We start from the raw sequence: 13,236 nt of genomic DNA, 5'->3' as shown, positions 1-13,236 counted from the left end.
TTTTCCAGGATATTACGACGGGTGCGGTACAAGGGGACACGTGTAACCATGCCAGCCCTGCTGACACAGCAGCGAGACCCAGACCTCCACCCAAAGGTGGGATAATGGATTCCAGTGGGCTGCAGGTTGTCAGCGGACCAGTGGGTTAGGGCAACACAGTAAACATGGTACATCCACACAAAGCCAAGCAATTTATTCAGATTGGAGTCAGTCCACAGGGAATGCAACAAGTGAATTGGATGCAAAGGCACTTCTCAATAATGAACAGGCATCACTAATGGTGGCAACGGCACTTTGTTGTGTTAATACCACGTCTTTGTCAACACTTTGGAGACTGTAGCATTAGGTAAAGGCTCTCTGTCTGCAGGAGGAAGCATTTGCTGAACAAAGCAATTACAAAATTCCATCAAATCTTTAGTCTAAAAATATTGCATACCTGTAAAACTGCGTGTCCCCACGAGGAGAAAAAAATCCACTTGTGCTCACATTGCACAACTGAGCATACCCACGTGGAGGTGGACAACCTCAGTGAGAGAAGCTCCACTACGAGACACAGCAGAAAAGGGTAAGGAAAGCACAGGGCTGGCTGAGCTGTAGGTGGGGGAGCTAAGGGAAGCATCATCCAGCAAAAAGAGCTGCCGTGACCAAAGCACTGAGAGTTACTTGCAAACCACAAGTGAGCATGCAAGGAAGGAGCACTGCCAGGTGGGACGGGGATGAGCAGAGCTGCACAGATCTCTCCAGCAGATCTTAAGGACTAGTTAATCAATACACATCCACTGAGGGCTTCAAAAGGCTGGGGACATGACCTGTGCACTAGAAACAAAAGGGTATTCTACTTGCTACAGTTTAGAAATGTAGGTTCTAATGTACATTTCAAGAAATTCTGGAAAAAAAATCGGGAAGTGCAAGCCTGAGCAGGACACACTTATCCCTTATCAAGAAAGCTGTCAGCAGTCAGACAAAATTAGCAGTTCCACTACATCAGCAAAACCATCATTCAGCTACTGGAAAGCCAGGTGAATTTCTCAGCAGGAAAAAACAGTTCTACAGAATAGGGAAGAGATGGGAACAATGCTCATCTCAGTGCGTTTCTGTGAGTGCTTAGGGTGCTCACTGTCATTCCGAAGTATGTATTATGTAATAATCAAGCTACGTAAAGAACAGAACAGGTTCCAGCTTGCAAACCCAATCATCTGCAAAATCTGCTTTCAGCTCCAACACGTTCATGCTTCTCAGAATTACATCGCCTGTCTTCCCGGTAACAGAATTCTGAGGGCTTCAGAATAAATATGAAACAAATGTGGTCATCAGAGGTGCTGTCACTGACTGCCCATCCTACAGTCCTTCAAATACACTGTTACATACCCAATATTAGTTAGACCATGATGGGAGCTGCCCTACAGAGGGTTGAGGTTTTCTGCTCTCAGCTTTTAATGGCTTCTTCTGTAATGCCACGGACCAATACTTCCACTTTTTTTTTTTTTTTTTTTAAATCAGAAGCCCCATTTCCTTCTTTGCTTTGGAAATATTTATTGATGCACCCTAACGTATGTTACACCAGATACACAGAAGATGAATGGCTTCAAGGTTCACAGCAACTGCTTAGCTTGCCAATGTGTTTCCTAATAGATGTTGAGTACTCATTTCTTTGTATTACCACACACAAAATGTTGACTCAAACTCTGATGATTTCAGCATCTTATGCTGATAACTTGCTATTAACACATGGCTATAGATACTGACTCTCAGTCTTCATTCTTGTCAGTAGAGAAAAGGTTCCTTCGTCTCCCAAACACAATGCTTGCTGTCACTTTGACTGACATAAGCTACCGTAAGTGAATTTTCAAATGGACAAATTTATCCCTGGAGACAGCAAGATTCCAACTAGGGCACATTTGTCATCTTCTTCGGCAACTCTCAACTTGGTGCTTAAAGCAAACAAGAAAGGCAACAAAAGTGAGAGCGAGCATTCCTCTGCAATGGTCATGGCAAAAACAGAGATGCCTCTGCTCGTTCAACCCAAAATAACCCCACCGCACTGCAAAGGTCAGAGTCAGCAGTGACCACTTGGAGCACTATCCCCTTTGTTGGGTCTGGTCAGTCCCACTCAGACAGTTGTGGGCATAGAACAGAGTTTGACCCTTACACCAATTACTCATCATTCTCACCACTCAGTCCCCTTCCTGGGGCTTCCTTGAGGTCCGTATTCCTGTTAGAGCCATCTCTGTGAGTCACTGGGTCTCTGATACCAGCAAGTCATAGAATCACAGAATGGCTTGGGGTGGAAGGGACCTCAAGTATCATCAGGTTCCAACCCTCCCACCACAGGCAGGGTCTCCAACCAGTAAATCAAGCCCTAGCTCAGGCTGCTCAGCACCCCGTCCAACCTGGCCTTGAACACCTCCAGGGATGGGGCATCCACAGCTTCTCTGGGCAGCTGTGAAAGACAGGTCCTGAACACATGAGCTGTGAGTCCACAAAGTTAAACACTGAGACTGCTTTGGCAAACTTGAAGAGAATCTCTGGCACATTGAAACCAACACAGCATTCTTCTAATGTGCCAAGCAACCCAGCAGCGCTCCCCTGCAACATCAATATCAATTTCCTCCGTCAACAGGAGACAGAATAATAGCAACTTCCTCTCTATAATGCAGCCTTTAATTGTCCCAGATCTAATGTTGGCTTCCAGAAGCCATTCATTCTGCTCCGTAGGTAACCATGCCCTAGACAAGATGCAACAACCTCAGCAGCAAATGTTAAATGCTGCAGGAAGCCCAGAAGGTGCATAAGGAGACTGCTAATAACATTAATCTACCACAGCACTATCCTGGCTCTTGCCAAGCACACAAACCAGTGCTGAGAGCAACGTGGGTGCTCCAGTGACCAGAAAACACTTGTAAGCTCTTACTCATCCAAGAGGCAGCAAATCCATACAACCGCTGTCAGGTCTGACTTTTTTCCCCTGTATCAGCTCTGTAACACCTCTGATCCCCCTCTTAATGACAAAGTCTTCATTGATTTCAACAGAACTCAGCAAGACCCAGCAGAAAAGGAACTAAAGAAAAGAAGGAAATGTCAAGTGAGTCATTAGTGAGTAGAAAAAGGAACTGTGTAGTAAGTAGTTCTCAGCATACTTTTCCCCCCTTTAAAACAAGTGATGCTACAAATTGATGGACTCCTTTGACATCAGTGAAATTGCAGTAATAACAAGCCCTGCACAGCCTGCAGGAGCAAGGTGCTCCTCCTGTCAGAGGGGTCACTTATGCCAAATGCCAATAAATATATAGCGAGAATCAGCCTGCTTGTTTTCATATCTTTAAAAAGGAGCTGAGATCTTAAATACAACAGCAGACGGAGAGAGGGAAGCAAACCAGCGCCAAAGCAGAAGATTCCCTTCTTCATAGAACTCCTGTATTTCTTATCTCTTGATTGCTATTGCCAGCTTTACGACCTTTTGTGTCGAACACGCTCTTGGTTGGTGGAATGGAAGGGAATATGTTTCCCACTGTTAGCAGGAACAGACACGGCTACAGCACTAACGTGTTTTCTTTTGAACATCCTTTGGTGTGTGCTCACACGCATGTGTTTTTCTGATTTAATTTGCCCTCAGTTACCACAACACAGCCCTCCTCCTCGGGTTGGTTACTACAGCAACAAGTTCTGTTTGAGTTTGGTATCAACACATTGCAGGCCTCAAAAAAATGTAACATACCCACTGTTAGCTCAAGAAACATGAAGCTGCATGTCAGCAGCCCATGCCACGGAGATATCTTTCTGTAATCTTTCATCCTGTCTCTCTAATTATGAAACTCCATGAATCCCCACCTCCTTGGCTGAGCACAAGCCTGAGCAACCTGTGCCTCCAAAGGAAGCACAGCAGAGGTGCACTGCCCATCTCCCGCAGAGAAACCACTGTGTGCAGGTCTTGAGACTCCAGGACCACAAATGTATTCTATTCTATGGCTTTCATTATGACTGAAAGTAAAGTCCCACTTTAAAAACCCATTCAGTGTCATATCTGCATTCTTCTGCATACATGCATTTATCCTAATAAAAAAAAAAAAAGTGATTTTGTTTTGTTTCTAAATAGAGCAGTCTTCCTGCATTGTAACGTACCTGCAAGGAGATTGCATGAGGTTACATTAAGCTATTCCACTGAACTCCAGTACAACTCAGAGGGAAGGAAAAAAATCTCTCAGTGCATGGGGTTATTTCTGTCTAATTCACTGCCTTGGGACAAAAGAGGGATTTTATTGCAGGTGAACAGTAACTGGTACTTGGCTGTCAGGTAAGAGACTGCTTCTTCCCCCCGGCTACAGTACAGCCCGCACGTACTTGACAATGAAGACAGCATGGACTGGTCAATCGGATCATTTCTTACCAGCAGCCAGCCATGATGGAAAGCTTGGCCAGACTATTACCACTGTCATTAATTAGTTTCTATCCTAAGGGAACAACCTCTGCCAGATTTGCTCCTAATTTAAACTGAGGGAACTTACCCAAAAACATTTTATCCGGTCACACACAGAGCAGCCCCCACTGAGTGAGCATGCTATTATGAGAAAGCAAACTGATATAAATATAGCACAGTGACAGTATACACTCTGCAGTTATTTCCTCTGTGAAACAAAGGAGAATGAAGGGGGTAAGCTCAGCCAGCTTTCTACTAAGGCCACTGAAAACTGCATTGATGACATCAAGAAAAATCATCAGTGTAATACAAACCCGAGCAAATAGTTCTCAAACAACATCTTAAAGAAGAGCTCTGACCACTTCTCAAGTATTCATGAACCTGAGAAGACACGCATTTCCAGCTTCTTCTCCATTTATATTCACTCACAGAATAACACTTTTCCTGCTCATTTTTTCCTGTTAGCTTGTGTTTTTAATGACCAAATTGAATGCGGTTTGATGTCAGAATTAATCATCCCCTTTTGGAAAACCTACTTGTGATGGATAGGTTGGGAGAGGGCAGACACTGAACTTGATTGCTGGCATGGCCGATTGGTTGGGTGCACACATGCTCTCTTCTGCAACCCACAATTCGCATGCACACACTCAGATCGTGATTTTCTTAAGTGAAGCATGTAATACTTTCCTGCACTCTACCTGTAGAAAGGAACCTACACAGTTAAAAGCATTATTTTTCTTTCAGAAGTACGAAGAAGCACATAGTAAGCAGAAGTCGTTCCTTTCTGGCAGCGTTCTCCCAGCTACAGCTGATCTGCCAACTTTATTTAAATAAAGTTATTTTAGCATACAAGATGAATGTGTCTAAGGAACAAGAAGAATCACTCTTCTTAATCTTCCTCTTACACACCCTCCTTAATCCTGTTCTCAGACATGAAGCATTGCTTAAAAATGCCCATGGAACAGACTGGAAGTTGCTGCTGCTTCTTCTTCTTCTTATGATTCTTTTTTTTTTTTTATAATAGATAATCTTAGAATCACTCCAAATTCCAGCTCATCATTTATGATGTCGGCAAAGCTGCCCCAGTGAATTTATTATTATTCACCTTTGGGCTGTACAGTATCTTGTATTTTATGTATCACTCGGTTCTATCCAGCGGATCCCTCACAAGCCCTTACAGAACAAAGGCAAGGTTAATAGCAATGCAAGGCCAGGATTTTATGGTCAGTTGCAGGAAAACATGGACATGCTTCGAGCATGCAGAAGATCCTTTAAGAAAGTAGGAACACATCCAGGAATGCCATACTGTGTACTGTGCTATCCCAAGACACCTAATGCCCCTCAGGCCAGTGGGACCGCCCAGCTTTGGCCGTACCAGGGCTGTGCTCAGTTATGGCTGGGAGCTTGGTGAATGTCACAGCAAGAAGAGAACTGATGGCACTGGCCATTCAGCTGATGGTCAAAAGCCAGGAGAGGGATGAAAGCATACGTGCATGGGGCTTTAGTTACTAGAAATGATACTAACAACTGCAGAAGGAACGCATTTACAGCAGTACATCCTTCACCTTTATTGTGATTTATTGCATTGGAGCCGTTTACCTGGTGACAAGCACTGCAGGAAGAAGAATGAGCCAAGCCAATGAAGTTTTGGGTTTTGTTTTTCTCCCAAGAGAACAGTTTCACCCACAGCACCCGCTTTAAATCTGCTGCAGTACTACTGCTGAAACCCATCAGCACTTTGCAACAACCAGAGAGACGCTTCACTAGGTAACTCAACCCAAATTTCATATCTTAGACATCTGGAATGCTTTTGCAATGCGATCACCACAGTAACGAGCTCAACGCTAGGCTCAACATATCACAAAGCAGACATCACCAGCTTCTTCACTCCACCCACTTACACGGGTCACATTATTTGGGGCCCAGCCACAGTACTTTGGGTCACAGCACCTACTCTGTAACAGCCCCCTGCTTGCTAAAATGCGATAGTGGAAGTAGCAAGTCACTCACCTCCTTTCAGTCAACCATAAACATCCAATATCAGAATTTAAAGCAATGTGGGCAAACAGCAGCTTCCTAATTATCCACTAACCATTACCATGGCCGTCAACCTTTACCATAGCTACAACAAAAGAAAACATCAGGGTGCTTCCCTGTTGCTTTCCGTCACTTGAGTACAGACCAATGCCACCTTACCTTCACAAGCACAGCAGCACACAGAGAAGAAACCTGAAGGCAGCCCTTCCACCGGCAACAAATAGGACAAAAGCAACATGGAAAAACTTCCAGTGAGAAGTTAACAGAGCCTTACCTATGTACAGAGAGGAATCTTTCCGCCTCACGTGGTCATCAATGTAGGAAACTCCCAGGGGCTGGACAGGGGTAGCACCAATGCCCAGGAGGACCTGTGCTCCAATGAGCAGCAAGTACATCATGTTGGTGGCAGTCCGATTCCTGCAGATAAGGTCCGGGTCTGGTCCCTCATCACTGGTGGACCCATTGGCAGCACACACATCCCTCCCTTCAGCTCCCCAGCGTATTTCCCCCGATTCGTACTCATACTGGTGGGTCAGAAATTCAGGCAACGCGGAAAGGAGGGCACCCAAGGCCATGACAATCCCTCCACATCCTATCAAGCGTGGTCTGTGTCCTCGGGCTCCGAAGTAGCTCACGAAAAGGATGAGGGCCAGGTTGCCGATCTCAAAGCTGCTGGCAATGACGCCCACGTCTGCACTCTGGAGGTTGAATCGCCGCTCCAAGGTGGTTAAAACACTCACCTGCAACAGAGAAATCCAGAGATAGTTACTGAAAGGGAATGCAAACCGCTTTCTGTCCTCCCTGTATGCCTTGCGAATCCTTGCGCGTGCTTGGCTCGCATGCTAGCACAAGTTCAGGACATCAGTCGGAGACAGTGATGCACAAATAGGCAATTTGGCTGGCATAGAAGGCTTCCATTAAAGTATTTAAATAAAACGGCGATCAAATGGCTTAAACTGTTCGTGGATTAGTTAATGACTGGGATCTTCAATTACAGAATAGCTTTGAGAAGACAAGCAAATTAAGATTTACATAGAAGATGTAAACCTTAAGACCGGTGCAAAGAGGAACGACCTGTCCTTTGTATTCAAAAGGGGCAGGATAAGCAGCGACAAGCTGAAACAACAGCAGAGCTGACTCAGACTAAACGCAAGGTTGGGGGGAAGTGGCCTTCTACTGGCAAGGGATGTCAGGCATGCAAATATACTGCCTGGAGAGGCTGCATTGCTCCTGGTAAAGAACACAGAGCAGCATCTGTTAGGAACACCATAGGTACGACTGATCTTGCCACAGGGCAGGAAGAAGGATCAGGTGATCTCTTGAGGCACCTTCCAGTCTTGATTACATGGGGCAACGAAACGCACCGTGGGTTTTACACAGCAGTCAAAGCCCTGAGCAGTGTGGGAAGATGAAACGCTGGGTACCTCACTTGCTGTCATCCCTGCTCAAGGGAGAAAACTCAGTGCCTGTTTTACATAGGAAAATAAAAAAATATATAATCTTGAACATGTCACAGAAACGCCAAAAGCTTTTACCTTGGATAAAAGACGATCTTGTTTTTCAGAATGCAAAAGAAGATACTTAAGGTTGTCCTAAAACAGGCAGGTTTTGCTGTTAAAAAGAGAGCCGCACCACACTGTAAAGACCTCACAGCAGAAAGTAGCTCCTGGATAGCATAAAAATAGCCTCCCACCAGAGGCACTGAAAATCTTTGCTGATAAACCTCACAAAGCAGGAGCCAGTCTGACCAACTTTAAAGTATTCTGACAGCAGCTCTTCTCTGGGGGCAGCTGGCCTCTGCTAGGGTACACCAGGGCACAGCTCGGACAAAGACAGCCCCATCGGCAACACAACGGAAAGGAAACAGGAGCAGCTCCCTTCTGCTGCTCTGCATGAGCAAAAGCTCTCAGACTTCAGCGAGAGAGGTGTCCAGAGACAGGCCTACAAAAATAATGCACTGGTGATTTTCGAGTATTCAGCCTTCGTCCTGTACAAGCAGTTGTTATTTTATGCCAGGGCTCAGATTCAGGAGCCAAGAACTGAGCAACACAAAAAAAAAACCCAACAAAAAGCAAACAGAGAAAGAGAACCACAACCTAAAAACTCAGCCCTTTGACTGAAGATGTCATAGCAATAATTCTGCCCCGCAGCAAAACCAAGTAGAGGTATGTGCGTGTCTGAGAGAGAGACCGCTGTTCCATCTGGAACACGGGGTGCAGCTCCTGCTGGGTGAAACAGTGCTGGGATTCACTGGGAGAAATGCTGACCTCGTGCACGAGGGCACAGCACAGCCTGTCCCTGCTGCAGCGAGCTCGGCCGCTCTGCTTGGCAAGCAGTGCCTGAGTGCAAATCTGAGGGAGATGTCACTGCTCCCAGCCCTCTGTGGGACTGGGCTGAGCAGCTGGGGACAGACACAGCCACAGCAAGGCAGAGTGATGCGTGCAGCATCCTGCTGCCCAAGGCTGTCCCACCACGCACTCCATTTATCACCCGCAGCATGGATTGGTTTTACTGCAAGACGTGAGCTAATGGGGTCAGTGCATCACACCAGCAGGGCTCCAGCGCTCAGGCCCACACGGCAAACACCAGCAAATCCTGCAAGCAGCGCAAAGCCAGGCTCTGGGAAACCTCTTCATGCGCTTGGACTCCAAGCACAACTTCCAGCTGCTTAAAGGGAAGGTGATGGAGTCTAGCTGCTGACCTCAATGGCAAAATCACATCTGCATTGCCCATTTCTGAGCCATACCTAGATAGGAAACCCCTCATTACACATTTCAGCTGTGTAAACTGAGGCATAGAGAGCCAAATGTTAGTGAGGCAAGTACAGACGTAATTAATTCATGATGGAATATTTTAGGATGGTTGATCAGAAGCTAAGAGAAGTGATTTCCCAAGGTCAATAGGTATTAACTAGTTCTGGAAGTCTCTCCTGCATTTGAACCTGCCTGCCAAGCTGTCAGCTCTTACCATGCATATATAAGTAACTGTAAAGCAGGCTGGTGCTTAGAAACACTTTGGTGCCATGTCAGAGTGCTCGGAGAGAGCAGGATTCCGAAGAGAAAACTGCACCTCTTCTACATGAAACTCACAGTGACAGGGACAGTACACTGGTGACAAACGTGGGCATTAGAACCAGAAGTCACAGCTGTCATTCTGCTCTTACTTCAGCGGGACTTGGGTTGTCCTCCTCCTTTTGTAAGAAAAGGCAACAGGGAGAGAGTCTCGGTCTGCATTACTCCACAGTGCTGCTTTGCTCTCCGCTTCTTGCTTTGCTTTGGTGAAGAGACAAAAAGGAGAGAAGACAGACCAAACTCCAACCGCCCTGATAGGACAGGCAGGAACTTACTCCTTTACAAAGTGTATTGGTGGAGGCACAGTGATAGAAAACCACCACACATCAGCCTCAAGCACCCAGAAGAAAGCATCCGAGGGCGAAGCGCTGACACGAGCATTAGCAGAGTGGGCCCTGAAACATTTGCAGTGATGGGAGGGGGGCAAAAAACAAACCCCAGAATAAAAATAGGACTGGGAAATAAACTGTCAGCACGCAGATTTTGTGCCACAGAGCACCAGCAACAACTGCATTACATCCAGAGCGGCAGCAGCTGGGAGAGCACAGCCCAAATCCTTGCTTTAACATCAGCTGTGACCTTAAATACACACGCTGCCTACAGTGCCGGCATTAGCATAGCAGAGATGCTACTTGCATTAGTTCAAAGCCAACCTCTCCCCGTGGCTAGAATCGTTCATCTGCTCTCTTCTACAGCTCACCTTTACACAGCTTTCTGTATGCAAGCATCCCCCAGCTGTAACCTGACTAATAGCTGCAGTCTGCATGCGGGAAGCTGCTGCTGCCCTTGTAACTGCCGGATCAGAAGACAGCACTGCGCTGCCCATATTTCCCCAGCAGATCAGCCACGGCAGCTCCCAGACACTAGCTCTGTTTACCGAGAGTTATGTAAATGTTGCAAAAGGCACCACAGGTCCCTGTGAAATACTGACGTCACGTGGAAGGGCCGTGAGGATTAGAAAGAGATGCTGTGTGCCGAGAGCAGGGCGAGCGTTCGGGAGCACAGCCCACAGCAGCAGGGATGCGAGGGGCTGGAGCAGCACCAGGGCTTTGGGTGGGCAACCTCCTGCTAAAATGCAGTGGGGTGCAGCTGTGAGGTTGTTGTATCATGGCTGAATGCAGCTCTGCTTTGCCTAGATCCCTGCTACTTGTGTGTCCTTACAGCTGTCTGCCCTACAGACCGGGCCTGAACAGGTCACCAGGGCGCTGCACCTACCAAGTGCTTCACTGCAGCACTGCACACACACCAGCCTCGATCGTATTCACACCACCTCCTCTGGCAGGAACTGCCTCTCCATCCCCAGCTGCATCTTCCACCTCCACAATTCCCATTTCACCCACTCAAGACACCTCCTACCCAGCAAGGTTTAGCTATGGCATTACAGATCAACAGCTGCTGCTGCTTTGCAAGTTCACGCTCCCCCAGGCTAAGTCTGCACCAGACACATCAACTGAACCACTACAACCTGCGTCACTTTGGGCACCTGCACACCGTCCTCAAACAGAAAGCCAGGCTGGGGATCTAGAGAAAGCATGTAACACGTGACCTAACACACAATGACCACAAGTAATTAAAGCTCACAGTGCACTATCTGCAAGCTCACAGACCTCATCTCCCTCCTCTTCTTACAGAGCCAGGGAAGGCTGCACGCCTGTCTGCCTCAGTTGTTTCCAAACATTCCCAGGGATCTGGGCTGAAGGGTCCTCCCAAGTCCACTCTGAAACACTTCTCTATGATTGAAAAAGGAAAATGATCTCCCATTATGCATACGGTGATAAATTTCCTACAGTAGAGAAAGAAGAAAAGAAATCTATCAATCACCAGCTTAACATTTTTCCAGCCAAAGCGACTTATATTGCCATCCCTGTAACCAAACCCAGGGAAGCTTTTGTGCCTTTCCGGCCTTAGTTCAATAATACTCACTCACATTCATCATTCTTGTCTGCCCCAAATCTATAGATCTTGGCACTTCTGAACGATGGCAAATTCGTTCTCTCTGTAGGCTGTTTATTTTGCATTAATGCTCAGCAAAAATGCAATCCGCAGACCTGCCTCACACTATTGCCCCACTTTATCACTAACAAATGAATCAAAAGCTGGGGGCACGGTTACGGAGTCACATATATAGTGCATTGAAAATGAATATCATATTGTTCCTATCTCCAATGATCAAGTCATATTCACCCACAGTCTACAGACAAGTTCATTGTATTAATAATACAGGGTTATATATAGAAAACACGTTGACTTTATGCCTGAAGGGCCTTTTTTAAAGGCTTCTTTTTAATGTAAAATACATTTTCTCAGTTATGCGGTAAGAGATCGGACTTGAAGAGACACGTCTGCAGCGCTAAAGGGCGTAAAATAATTGCCTGGCAACTCTGTTCCCAATGGAAAACAAACGCCAACCGTCTCCCACAGTCTCCATTACAGAGCTGGGAAAGTCAAGATTCCTCGAAGAGCCAAAAGAGCCACCCTGGAACGAGCACAGCCGGTTCCACCTGCCTTCAGCCTCCTTTCTTCACCTGTCCCCTGGGAGAGGCTATGGGCACGGCCCATCTCAGGCTGCCCATCGCTCCTTCCAACACCGTTCCCATCACTGGGAATGGAAAAGATGCTCTCACCGCCGATGCCGACACCCGTGCTGGCTTTGGGCACGTGAACGTAAGAGAAAGCGAAGAGGGTGGCAATACCAACACACCCAGGCTGGTTCTGCTCGAGGGCTGGAAATAGTCTCTGCATAGAAATTTGCATTCACGTGACAGGGATAATAGATGCTGCAGCTGAACCTCTGCTGAGAAGTAGGGTGTTATTAGCTTGACTGTTGCTGCATGCGCCTATGCTGTTTCTAGGCCAGCACCAGTAAATCTGCAAGTTCCTGTACTGGTGCCAGTAGGCATTTGCAGCTCAGATCCATGCTTCGCTTCACTGCCTGGTGTGGACAATTTATTCTACATTCTAGGGACCAGCTCTGAGCTTATTGATGAGGTCCAAATTATGCACACGCTCAAGGTCAGGATTTTCAGTGGCCTGAGCAGAAGGGATATTGCTCCATGCAGCAAGAGAAGCACAGCACTTTCGCTTGAGAAGGATGCATGTCTGACAGCCCCTCCTTTCTTCCTTCTTCACTGCAACCACACAGAAAACTTTCTGCTACCTCTCATACCCACTGTGCCTCAGTGGCCTATATTTTGGTAGCCTGTGCCACTTGCCCTCATGGCACAAAGCCTCTGCCTGGTTACAGAGCTGCGCTGCAGACATTCACAGCAATGCTAACTGCACATTGCAAGCCATGCAAAGAGCAGACAGCACCCAAGGAAGATATCTTGGTTGGTCAGGAGTTGATACACCCATACAAACCCACAGTTCATTTCTGAATAACTTAAAAAAAAAAAAAAGTCACGTGCCTCACAAACTTAAATATACTTTCCACTATTCTAGCAAGCCTGGGATCCATACAGATCAGATGTGCAAAACCTCTGTGGTGCAGGCAATCATTGCAGCAAACCCCACCGGGCTGCTGCTACTTTCAGCATCTGCTTCCTAAGGAGCCCACACAGGACAGCAGGGACTGACCCCTTTCCCTGCCCGCCCTCAGGAAGAGCACAGACCGCTGCCCCATTTGAAGAGATGCGAGCACAGAGGCTGTCAGGGGTGTTGATTGCAACCTTCCCCCTCAAGTCCGTCATGGAATGACACTTAGTCACCAACTGC

General features: G+C 46.8%; 1 protein-coding gene across 1 annotated transcript in view; it reads right to left on the bottom strand.

The window, feature by feature from the left end:
- Nucleotides 1–13,236, bottom strand: part of SLCO3A1 (solute carrier organic anion transporter family member 3A1) — a 117,314-nt gene that overhangs the window by 88,647 nt on the left and 15,431 nt on the right. Inside the window, exon 2 of the mRNA XM_021407138.1 lies at nucleotides 6,726–7,191. Within this exon, the coding sequence (XP_021262813.1) occupies nucleotides 6,726–7,191 (466 nt within the window). The remainder of the gene's footprint in view (nucleotides 1–6,725; nucleotides 7,192–13,236) is intronic.

The sequence above is a fragment of the Numida meleagris genome, chromosome 9, assembly GCF_002078875.1.
Source record: "Numida meleagris isolate 19003 breed g44 Domestic line chromosome 9, NumMel1.0, whole genome shotgun sequence".
NCBI classification, from domain to species: Eukaryota; Metazoa; Chordata; class Aves; order Galliformes; family Numididae; genus Numida; species Numida meleagris.
Note: the sequence above shows the minus strand (reverse complement) of the source record. Positions and strands in the feature narration are given on the sequence as shown.